The sequence below is a fragment of the Leucoraja erinacea genome, chromosome 5 (assembly GCF_028641065.1).
Source record: "Leucoraja erinacea ecotype New England chromosome 5, Leri_hhj_1, whole genome shotgun sequence".
NCBI lineage: Eukaryota > Metazoa > Chordata > Chondrichthyes > Rajiformes > Rajidae > Leucoraja > Leucoraja erinaceus.
In genome coordinates, this window is record NC_073381.1 from 85,962,255 (window position 1) to 85,975,114 (window position 12,860).

Genomic DNA, 12,860 nt, shown 5'->3' on the forward strand with positions numbered 1-12,860 from the left:
TAATTGACATATATACCAAAACAGAACAATTACATTTGTACTTGCAACAAACAGCATAACAGGTCTCTAGTACAGTACTTAATATATAATATAGTAAAACAAGCAAAAACGATCAATAAATGCAAACAAATATTAGTACAAAACAAAAGCCTAAAGTCCCTAGTGCAACCAAGACAGTTCGTAGTTTAGATGGTATTTGTCGGGTTCTTGGGAAGAAACTGTTCTTGGGTTCTTGGGAAGAAACTGTTCCTGAACATGGAAAGGTCACGATTTTCAGATTCCTATACTACCTTTCCAATGGTGTGAGTGAAATGAGAGCGTAGCCAGGGTAGTGAGGGTCCTTGATGCTGGCTCTCTATTTGAAGCAGCGCCTACTATAGATCCCTTTGGTGAGGAGAGCAGTTCCTGTCATGGACTGGGCAGTGTTCACCACTTTTTTTAAAACTCCTTTGCTCCTAAACATTTGAGTTACCAAACAGGGCATGATGCAACCTATCAATATGTTCTCTATCGTACACCCTGCACATGTTGCAGAATATTAGTTGACACCACTTAATTTGCAAGCGTGCTGAATCTGGGAGTTCTGCTGAATGCAGTTTGAGCAAAGTGCAGGCACTCTCTGGCTTTATGTGTAGGAAGAAACTGCAAATGCTGGTATAAATCGAAGGTAAACACACAATGCTGGAGTAACTCAGCAGGACAGGCAGCATCTCTGGAGAGAAGGAGTGGGTGACGTTTTGTGTCGAGGCCCTTCTTCAGACTTATTTGGTTTTTGTCTTTTTTCAGGTCTACTGCTCCATCTTGTGTCTACATCATAGACAACTTAGTTGCCGATTGCTAGCACTTTTGGAGATCAACCCTCTTGTTTTCATTAGAACGTGGGGCCAATGTTTGAGATTATTTCACAAATATGCTACCTCTCACACATCTTGCTATAGGATTAGAGCACAAATATTGACCTGCTTTTTGCACTGTTTCAATTAGCATCGGTAGATAACTAATATTTGGAAGAGGACTGGAAGAACTCCAAAAGAAGTTCTTCAAAACAAGGGTCAATATGAACTTGTTACAACAGCCATCATAACCATCTGCTGGCAAATAGTTACTCGATTAGGTTTTGAGCAAAAATGTTAACTGCGTCACTTGTTCTCGCTGTCCAAAAAGCTGTCTTCAAGTGTACACCGGATTATGAGAGGAGAAGAAAAAATTATCCTTTTTGACTATATTTGTCATCACGTCTGTTCTCCTTTGAATGGGATAAGAAGTCTTCAGAACTGAACAGTCATTTTATTGCAGCACCTGAGCAAGAATTTCATCTGGACTGTTTCACATTGTTTTACTATTCCCACAGTGACCTGTAGAATGACGACAAGTGGCATTGATGATTATGGTGCAGTGTCTCAATCCAAAATGTCAGCCAACTGTCTGCCTCTACAGGTGCTGCCTGGCCCATTGAGTTCCTCCAACAGATTTTTTTTAAAGTTTAGTTTCGAGATACACCACAGAACCAGGCCCTTCTGGTCACCGAGTCATCGCCGACCAGAGCTCACCCTGTACACGAACACTATCCTGCACACCAGGGACAATTTTCAATCTTTACCGAAGCCAATTAACCTACAAACCTGTACGTCTTTGGAGTGTAGGAGGAAACGGGGCAAAACCCCACGCAGGTCAAGGGGAGAACGTACAAACTCCGTATAGACAACATCGAAGTCAAGATCGAACCCGGGTCTCTGGCGCTGTAAGGCAGCAGCTCTACCCTGGCGCCATCTTGCCGCATTTTGCATAACTGTTTCTTTACATCATTGCTTAAGATTTTCTATTTCAAAAAAGTGTACCCAGTTTGATTAATTTGAATTGATCTTAATATAACACCTTTTCAATTGAATTGTAGAATCGTCCAAGGTACGGTATCCTTGCACTTAAGCACTTAATATTTGAGCCTCTGAAAATTAATTGGGCGAGAGACAGAGCCAGCATTAATTGCAACATTTTTAGCCTGGTGTAAACATGACTTTTTCACGGGCATAATGTTTAAGCAAGGATCTTCTAAATTTATGTTTGGCCAATTCCGGGGAAGAAAACATTGAGGAAAATGTCAGTGCATCCCGGTAGGAATATGAGGCCAGTATTTTGAAATGGTGAACCAATTTGCATGTTGTTCTTTCCATTTTGTTATTTATAATCTGAATGTCTGTTTTTGCTCAATGCACCAGAAGTTTTGCTGTTAAGCAAAACCTCCAGTATTTCTAAAGTATGTAGCTTGCCTTCATAATATTTTTCAAATGCTAAATTTAGCCTTAATAGTTTATAAAATTAAAAGCGGGCTTTTCTGCCCATTGTCTACTATACATGACTTTGCACACATTCTAAATTTCTGAAACAGTGGTACAATCTGGAGTGGATTAAGCAGGTTGGAATCGTCAATGGTGTGAAGGCATCGGCCATAAATGTGTCAACGTTCTTTAGCAAAATCTAATAAAATCATAATTTTGTCTGATGTAGAAAAAGTTTTAAAATCTAATAGGCGTGCTTCTACTTGATTAGGTGGATGAGAACTTGATTGTGGCTCAAAAGCGTGACGCTGTTCGTCAAGGAATGTTCTACTTCAAGAAAGACATCTATAAAGGTAAAAATTGAAGCTACTTCCAACTGTAATTTCAAGATATTTGGAAATCACCAAGTACCAAGATTTTAATACTAAAAATAATTTTCGTTATTTTAATAAAAAGCTGATTTATCTTTTTTGTTCCATTCATATGATTAGATAATATAGCACTTTTAATACCATGACAAGACATATGTGTTGAACAGCAGTTAGGTTTGCAGACTAGTAATCGAGAGAAACAACCCAAGAGTCATCTTCAAATCCCTCCAATTGTTGAATTTAAATATGTTTAACTCAATCTGGATTCTTCTGCATGGCTATTCCTTTGTGGAGGTGATCATGATATTACTAGAGTTTACAAACATGGGCATTAAACTGGCTCGCAAAATTTACACTGATGGGAGTCATACTTCAGCATGGGCCAGGAAGCAAGTGGGCAAGATCACCTCTGACCCCTCTCACCCTGGCCACAAACTCTTTGAATCACTTCCCTCTGGAAGGCGACTCCGGACTGTCAAAGCTGCCACAGCCAGACATAAAAACAGCTTTTTTCCTCAAGTAGTAGCTCTATTCAATAACCAAAAATTTGTAGCCTCCTTTTGCTCTGGTATTTTATTTAATTCACGTTTAATCAATAATGTTTTATTATTAACTAGACCAAGGGGGACCAAGGGAGGAGCAAAGAGGGAGGGGGGGGGGGGGAAGAGAGGGGAAGGGGGCAGAGAGGAAGGGGGGGAGCAGAGAGGAAGGGCCCCCTCTTCTCCCCCCCCCCCCCCCCCCCCCCCCCCTTTTCCGCTAATCTAATTTACAAATGAGGGGATTTTTGAAAACATGAGGTAAATCTGTACCGGAATATGTTAAAAAAAACAACAAAAAAACACTGTTTCCGTGTCAGGTTTTCAAGGAGATGTGAATCAAAAAAAAGTTCAAGCAAGCATCCCCACAAGCATCGCCACCCTCTGACAAAATAAATTCCTTCTCATCTTCCTAAAGGAACGTCCTTTAATGCTGAGACTAAGGCCTCTGGTCGAAGACTCTTCCATTAGTGGAAGCATCCTCTCCACATCTGCTCTATCCAGGCTTTTCACTATTCTGTAAGTTTCAATAAGGTTCCCCCTCATCCTCCAGTGAGTACAGGCCCAGTGCCTTCAAACATCATATGTTTACGTAATCATTCCTGGGATCATTCTCATGAACCTCCTCTGACCCCTCACCAATGCTAGCACATCCTTCCTCAGATTTGGGGCTCATTTCTCCAAATGCGGTCTGACCAGTACCTGAAAAGCCTCAGCATTTCATCCCTGTTTTTGTATTGTAGCCCTCTTGAAATAAATGCTAGCATTGCATTTGCCTTCCTTACTACTGATTCAATGTACCAATTAACTTTTTGGGAATCTTGCACCAGCACTCTCAAGTCCCTTTGGACCTTCAATTTCTGAATTCTCACCCCATTTAGAAAATAGTCTATGCCTTTATTCCTACTAACAAAATGTATGACTCCACACTTTGCTATATTGCATTCCATCTGCCACTTCTCAGCCCACTCTCCCAACCAGTCCATCTGCATAATCCCTGTTTTCTCTACACCACCTGCCCCTCCACCCATCTTAGTATCATCTGTAAACTTGGCCACAAAGCCTTAAATTCCCTCATCCAAATTATTTATATACACATTGAAGAGTAGTGGTCTCAGCACCGACCCCTGTGGAACTTTGCTAGACACTGGCAGCCAACCAGAAAAAGCCTCCTTTATTGCCACTGCCTTCTGCCATCCAGCCAACCTGCTATCCATGTTAGTATCATATCATAGGTTCTCACCTTTTTTAGTAGCTACCTGTGGCACCTTATCAAAGGCCTTCTGAAAATCCAAGTAAACAACATCCGCTGATTCCCCTATGTCTATCCTGCTATTTGCTGCCTCAAAGGAATTCCAACAAGTTTGTTGCGCAAGATCTCTGTTGCAAAAAACCATGTTGACTTTGGCCTAATTTATCGTGTGTTTCTAAATCAGTGGTTCTTAACCTGGGGGTCGGGACCCCCATTGGGGGGGTCGTTTGTGGCTTTACTGGGGAACATGAAGGGGTCATAAATAACATATTACTATTTGTTGAGCCCATTTTTAGGAACCTAACAAAGGTACATACCACATACAGTATTTTGTTGGCATATGCTTACACATAGTTTACAAATTGCAAGGCAAAACCTTTTAACGAATTACTTTTGATCATCTGTGAAGTAATGGAAAGTGTTGCAACAATGTTATCAAGCAGCATTTAATCACTACTTACTGACTCCCGGGTTGGATTTTATCTGGGAAACTTGAATTCAGACTTCTTCAAGCCGTGATTCAAACATGGACTCAAGCTGGTGGTGCAAGTGGCTGCTTTTGATATCAAGGTAGTGTTTCACCACATCACGAGACATCAGACCTCTGGTAAAACTAAAGTTTAGTTATTATTGTCACGTGTACCAAGGTAGAGTGTAAAGCTTTTTTGGTGCATGCTATCCAGTCAGTGAAAAGATTATACATGTTTACAATCAAGCCGTCTACAGTGTACAGATACAGGATAAAGGGAATAATATTTAGTGCAAGGTAAAGTCTGGTTGAAGATAGTCCGAGGATCTCCAATGAAATAGATGGCAGGTCAGGACTGCTCTAGTTTTTGTTGTTGATAGGTTGCCTGATAAGAATAGTTAGCAGGGGAAAAACACTGTTGTACCTTGCATGAAGGAGAATGGTTGTGGTCATTGACAAATCATACTATCACAGAATATCATTGTAGGAGTTTGTCACGTCGTACAGAAACAACCATCTTTAGCTGCTTTGTCAATCACCTTTCCATCATATGCTTAGAAATAGGATGATCACCGATTATCTATTAATATTCAATCCGTTCCTAATTTTGCAACAAGTCTAATACAATTACTCACCATTCCTGTAGTTAAATCAGTGTTCAGGCTGTTGATCATCATTGAGCAGAATCAAAGCTTTGCTTGACATTCAGTGGCATTGCAATCACATCATTGTGTTACCATCCTCCAGGCACTTGTGTGGATGGCAGCGACAAGAACAGGTCAGAGGCTGGGTATCGTGCAAGTAACTCACTTCCTAGCACTCAGAGCCTTTCTGTCATCGACAAACTGCAAATCAATTGTGTGGTGGAATATTCTTTACTTGCAGTGTTTGTGTGCTCACTTCAAAATGTCATCCACAATACAGTTGGGTTTGAATACTATACTAGCCTATGTAAAATTGGTGAAACTTTATTTTAAGTTCCGGTTTCTCTCTTCCAGCTGGAAACCCAGTTGTCGATGGCTGTGCTTGTGCACAAAATGGCATTGATATGGATTCTGAGGAGTTTGCATTAATGAGCGTAGACACCATCATTAATGGCAAGGTATGGGAAAACACCGGTTGTATTACTTGTCCATGATTTACAGCCATGCTCTCATCCAGAAGGTAATATAAATACAACTTTAAATACCCGATCAAAACTATACAAGTTTAATTTTGTTCTGGTAACCTGCCTCAATTTAGTAAATGCCCTAGCTCCCTCTTCAATAATCTTTAGTTTTCGGGTAAGAAATGAATTCAGCCAAGACTGATTTTTGCTCTCAGTATGTGGAGGTTGAATCACATTTACCAAACATACTAAAACAGGATGTATCAAATGGCAGATTGGCCTTGTTTCCCTTGTTAATCAGTCTATTGCTTGAAATTGTTGACAAACTTTAAGAATTCTTTAAACCATTACATTAATTTTCTTTTAATGTGCAGCCAAATAAAATTCTTGATCGTAATGTTTCTATTTATAATATCCCATTTTGTACGGTCCTGTCCTTCTGGGAATGAAGGATCTTGTTTGAAATTTGATAAAACTCTCCATGCAAATTTGAAACAAATGATTCTGCTCAAAGCATACAGTATTGTAGCAGTTAGAGAACCAGCTAGAAATAGGGAAAGAATGGAGCCTTATAGTGCTTGCAGCACCGGAGACCCAGGTTCGATCCAGACAACTGGTGCTGTCTGTACGGAGTTTGTACGTTCTCCCCAGGATCATGGGCTTAGTCCTGACCCGAAACATCGCCTATCCATGTTCTCCAGACCATGCTGCCTGACCTGCTGAGTTACTCCAACACTTTTGGATAGGTTCTGCTGGGTTTATATCAACGATTTGGATGAGAGTGTTCAAAGTGTTATTAGTAGGTTTGCAGATGACACTAAAATAGGTGGTATTATAGACAGTGAAGATAGTTTGAGCTTAATGCAGATAAATGAGAGGTGTTGCATTTTGGGAAGTCAGCCAGAACTGGACCTTCACAGTGAATGATAGGACCCCTGGGTGTTGTAAAACAGAGGGTGTTTATTACATTGCCCATCATCAGACAGAGTATTGGGTATAGAAGTTAAGATGTTATGTTACAGTGGTACAAGGTGTTGAGGCCACGTTTGAAGTACTGTATTCAGTTTTGGCCACTCTGCTGTAGGAGGATGTCATTAAGCTGGAATGGATGCAGAAACATTTGAGGATATTGCCAGGATTTGAGGACTGAGGTCTCTATAGGGAAAGGTTGAGCAGGTGGGAACTTTATTCCTTGGAGTTCCAGGAGGTAGAGGAATGATCTTATAGAAGTGTTTAAAATCATAAGGGGAATCAGTAGGGTGAATGCAGTCTTTTACCAGGGATAGGGAATCAAGAACCAAAGGACATGGGTTTAAGGTGAGAGGGGCAACTTTTTCACCAGAGGGTAGTGGGCATATGGAACAAGCTGCCGGAGGAGGTCCTTGAAGTGGGTATTATAACAGCATTTAAAAGACACTTGGGCAGATACATGGAATGCTAAGGTTTAGAGGGCTACGGGTCAAATGTGAGAGGAAGGGACTAGCGTAGATGGGATCTGCTGGTTGGGGTGGATGAGCCAAAGGGTCTATTTCTGTGCTGTATGACTATTGACGCATTGTTTTGTGCAGAAGAGTTTGAGTTTAATTAGATAATTCCAGTCTTTGAAAAAATATCTAATTTATGGGATGCATTGGTCCAATGCTCATTGTGCTCTATAGATGCATTCACAATAGGCTGGTGTAGTAAACAACATTATGGGACAGAATTAAGGGACAGAAGTTTAGGGGTAACATGAGGGGGAACTTCCTTATTCAGAGAGTGGTAGCTGTGTGGAATGAGCTTCCAGTGGAAGTGGTGGAGGCAGGTTCGATTTTATCATTTAAAAATAAATTGGATAGGTATATGGACGGGAAAGGAATGGAGGGTTATGGTCTGAGTGCAGATATATGGGACTAGGGGAAAATAAATGTTCGGCACGGACTTGAAGGGCCGAGATGGCCTGTTTTCCGTGCTCTAATTGTTATATGGTTATATGGTATGGGAAATAACCACAGTATTGCAGTGTAAAAAAAATTATTGCCTGTCAAATAAACATAGGCCATGTGTAAATGAAGATTATAAACCACTCCAGAATTATGCAGTCTCTTGCTGCCATCTGTTGATTTTGTTATATCATATTGCAGGAGGGAGTTTTTCCGGGTTTAATCCCAATCATAAACAGTTACCTTGAAAACATGGAAGTAGATGTTGATACACGGTGCAGCATTTTAAACTACCTCAAGCTGATCAGAAAGAGAGCTTCAGGTAAAGTTCCAACCTCATATTTATTTTGAATTGATGTATCAACTCGGAATTGAGGCATCTACCAAAAGGTCCATTTGCTTTTACCTGAAGGTTTTTGTTTGCCTGATAATAAATTGACAACATTTTCTTCTTTGGAAGTTCTATTAGCCTTGATGTCATAAGGTGTGTGAATAAAATGTTATAACTGCATTAAATACCATCATAATTTTGCAAATGTTAAAGTAACCTTGGATAGATACAGCTGAGAGCAGACCATAATGTGTAGGAGGGAACTGCAGATGCTGGTTTACACTGAAGATAGACACAAAATGCTGGATCCTGGGCCTCCTCCACTGTCAGGCCCAACGCAAATTGGAGGAACATCACCTCATATTTTGCTTGGGCAGCTTACAACCCAGCGGTATGAACATTGACTCCTCTAACTTCAAGTAACCCTTGCTTTCCCTCTCTCTACATCCCTCCACATCCTAGTTCTCCTACTAGTTTTACCAACCTCCTGATTACATTTTACTAATTATATGCCTCATTGGCACCTTCCCCTCTGCTAATAATGATTCATTCTACGTTTTTCTTTGATATTCATCCCATTTGATCTCTCGTTTTCACACCTCACCCTTCCATATCTCTGTCTCCCTCTCACCTGATTCTCAGTCTGAAGAAGGGTCTTTACTTGCAACGTCGCCTATTCCTTTCCTCCAGAGATGCAGCCTGTCCTGCTAAATTACTCCAGCTTATGGAGGCATAATCGAACAGTTTAGTATAAATTACTGAGGCTGCCGGGTTCCCAACACCTAAAGGTGATTCATCTGTTTTTCACACGTTCATTGCAGTAAAGGTGCACCCAGAATTGCATTGGTTTCCATAAAAGCCATTTATCAGCTTGGCTGGAGGGCTCCTTTATGACCCCTGGCAGTAAGGCAAAATTGTTTAGCTGTGCAGTTTCAGATCTCTTTGCATGTTGTATGGCAGTATGTTCCAAGGTATTGAGGACAAAGGGAGAAATACATGGGTGAAGTGTATAAATCAGAAGGACCACACACCAAAATAGAACCAAGGATCTACAGTGCCCTCCATAATGTTTGGGACAAAGACCCATCATTTATTTATTTGCCTCTGTACTCCACAATTTGAGATTTGTAATAGAAAAAAAAATCACATGTAGTTAAAGTGCACACTGTCAGATTTTATTAAAAGGTATTTTTATACATTTTGGTTTCACCATGTACATAATTACAGCTGTTTTTAAACATAGGCCCCCCCCCCCCCCATTTCAAGGCACCATAATGTTTGGGACACGTGGCTTCACAGGTGTTTGTAATTGCTCAGGTGTGTTAAATTGCGGCCTTAATGCAGGTATAAGAGAGCTCTCAGCACCTAGTCTTTCCTCCAGTCTTTCCATCACCTTTGGAAACTTTTATTGCTGTTTATCAACATGAGGACCAATGTTGTGCCAATGAAAGTCAAAGAAGCCATAATGAGAGTGAGAACAAGAATAAAACTGTTAGACATCAGCCAAACCTTAGGCTTACCAAAATCAACTATTTGGAACATCATTAAGAATAAAAAGAACACTGTTGAGCTTACTAATAGCAAAGGGACTGGAAGATCTCCACTGCTGATGACAGAAGAATTCTCTCTATAATAAAGAAAAATCCCCAAACACCTGTCCGACAGATCAGAAACACTCTTCAGGAGTCGAGTGTGGATTTGTCAATGACCACTGTCCGCAGAAGACTTCATGAAAAGAAATAAAGGCTACACTGCAAGATGCAAACCACTGGTTAGCCGCAAAAATAGGATGGTCAGGTTACAGTTTGCCACGAAGTACTTAAGAGCAATCACAGTTCTGGAAAAAGATCTTGTGGACAGATGAGACGAAGATTAACTTATATCAGAGTGATGGCAAGAGCAAAGTATGGAGGTGAGAAGGAACTGCCCAAGATCCAAAGCATGCCACCTCATCCATGAAACACAGTGGTGGGGGTGTTATAGCCTGGGCATGTATGGCTGCTGTAGGTACTGGCTCACTTATCTTCATTGATGATACAACTGCTGATGGTAGTAGCATAATGAATTCTGAAGTGTATAGACACATCCTATCTGCTCAAGTTCAAACAAATGCCTCAAAATTCAATGGCCGACGGTTCATTCTATAGCAAGACAATGATCCCAAACATACTGCTAAAGCCACAAAGGAGTATTTCAAAGCTAATAAATGGTCAATTCTTGAGTGGCCAAGTCAATCACCTGATCTGAACCCAATTGAGCGAGCCTTTTATATGCTGAAGAGAAAACTGAAGGGGACTAGCCCCCAAAACAAGCATAAGTTAGAGGGCTGTAATTCAGGCCTGGCAGAGCATCACCAGAGAAGACTTGTGCAACTGGTGATGTCCATGAATCGCAAACTTCAAGCAGTCATTGCATGCAAAGGTTATGCAACAAAATACTAAACATGACTACTTTCATTTACATGACATTGCTGTGTCACAAACATTATGGTGCCTTGAAATGGGGTACCAGTATAAACTGCTGTAATTTCTACACGGTGAAACCAAAATGTATGAAAATTAACTTTATTAAAATCTGACAATGTGCACTTTAACCACGTGATTTTTTTTTCTATTACAAATCTCAAATTGTGGAGTACAGAGGCAAATAAATAAATGATGGGTCTTTGTCCCAAACATTATGGAGGGCACTGTACAAATGCTGGTTTATACACAAAATGACAGAGTGCTTGAATAGGTCAGGCAGCATCTCTGGAGATGGGGGGGGGGGGGGGGGGAAGAGAGAAGAAGAAAGCTGGAAAGGGGAATAGATCAACACGGGTGAGGGGGAGGGGGGAATTGATAGGCAGATGATTGGATCAAAGGCCAGAGATGAAAGCAGAAGACGTGTGACAGGAATGAAGAGTTGCAGATTGTGAAGCCGGAGGGAGGAAAGTAGCTGGGGAAAGAGGTGGAGGGGAGAAATAGGTGGGAGCCCAAGGGGGGTGTTAGTTGGAGATTTCCTAAAATTGGAGAATTCAATGTTTGTACAGTTGGGTTTTAAGCTGCCCAACAGAATACGAGGTCCTGTTTCTCCAGTTTGCTCGCTCTGGAAATGGAAGGGGCCAAGACAGTAAGGTATTTAAGGGAATAGGAAGGGGAGTTAAAATGGTTAGCAACTGGGAGATCCAGTAGGCCTTGGTGGACCAAAAGCAAGTGTTGCTGGAATATAACCTAATTGCTTCTCTGCTTTTTTTTAACAATGCTTATATAAATTTGCCACGGGTCATTTTTACAGCATATGAGTTAATTGGAGTAAAATAAATACTTTTATGTGGGTTTAAAAGCTGAACCATTTTGTTTGTGTATGTAATTGTTTTTCAATATGTTGCAGGAGAGCTGATGACCGCTGCGTGTTGGCTGCGGAACTTTGTTTCCCACCATCCCGACTACAAGCAAGACTGTGTTGTAACTGACAAAATCAACTATGACCTAATTATGAAATGTGACCAAATTGCAAAGGGTTTGCATGACTGTCCAAAACTAATTGGAGAAGTAGTCAGTAAACCAAAACACTCAGATGGCAAGCACAGCACTGTGTAATATCATGGCATTGTATACTTTGTTAATCGTACAAATTTTGCAGGGTGCAGAGACCAAGAATGTGCGTAAACTAATGAGCCGGGCCAACCATGTAAATTAAATCTTGATTGATGTTTAAATCAATGCAGGTTTCTGCATTACATTTAGTGGGTAATATAGAAGCAATGTGTACATAGTTTTTTTTTAGACTAACAATGTATTTTAATAACACTCTAACATGGGTTGTTGCACAAATTCTGCTGTAGATACAAATTGAGAAATGTACTTTGTATATAATTTTCTTATCACAAATTCCATTGCTTTTTGTTTGATTGTAAATATACTGAATTAAGCAGTTTTAATCATGTATGAACAAATAATGAACCTTGTAAGATGTTTATATTGAATGTTTTGTTTTGACTAAAAGAAATCTAACTTAATGTTCATGTGTCCATATTGTGTGAAATATTCATTGAAAGTACACAGTGGTTTACACATTAGTTTATTGGATGGGCTTTGACAAAGGATAGTTTAAATAAGTTGTGTTTGATCGCATTGCTTTAAGGGCGGACTTGCAGTCAATATTTGCTGGAGAGAAAAAAAGCCAATCAAGGATATGGAATTGTAAGTTTATTATTAATAAATTTACTGTGGGAATGGGTTGGAATAACTGCTGTACCTACATACATTAGATTTCCTTAGAAAGAACAAGTCATGCAAATATTCTTCAGTGTTTTTTCCAATGACATAAACTACACTTCCATATTAGTAAAGAACATTTGCTCTCCTTGAGGAAGAAGGGTATCAACTGAAACATCACGCATTCCTTCTCTCCAGAGATGCTGCCAGTCCCGCTGAGTTGTTACTCCAGCATTTTGTGCCTATCTTCAGTTTAAACCAGCATTTGTGTGTTCCTACACAGGTTACTACTTGGAATGGTTTTTGAGTCACATTAAATCCCCCGCACCCCAATTTTCTCAACCCTGTATTGTCTTAAAATCTTTTCAGACCAAAGTACGGTCAAACTACAGCTCG

The 12,860-nt window shown here is 40.3% G+C and overlaps 1 protein-coding gene across 3 annotated transcripts in view; it reads left to right on the forward strand.

Moving 5' to 3' along the window:
* The window catches only part of gclc (glutamate-cysteine ligase, catalytic subunit), a 61,351-nt gene extending 49,090 nt beyond the window's left edge, over positions 1–12,261 (forward strand). For all 3 annotated transcript variants that reach the window (XM_055636162.1, XM_055636161.1, XM_055636160.1), the window contains 4 exons: positions 2,548–2,629; positions 5,903–6,006; positions 8,136–8,256; positions 11,638–12,261. In XM_055636162.1, coding sequence (XP_055492137.1) covers positions 2,548–2,629; positions 5,903–6,006; positions 8,136–8,256; positions 11,638–11,846 — 516 coding nt within the window. In that variant the 3' untranslated portion in view covers positions 11,847–12,261. The remainder of the gene's footprint in view (positions 1–2,547; positions 2,630–5,902; positions 6,007–8,135; positions 8,257–11,637) is intronic.
* The last annotated feature ends 599 nt before the right edge of the window (positions 12,262–12,860 follow it).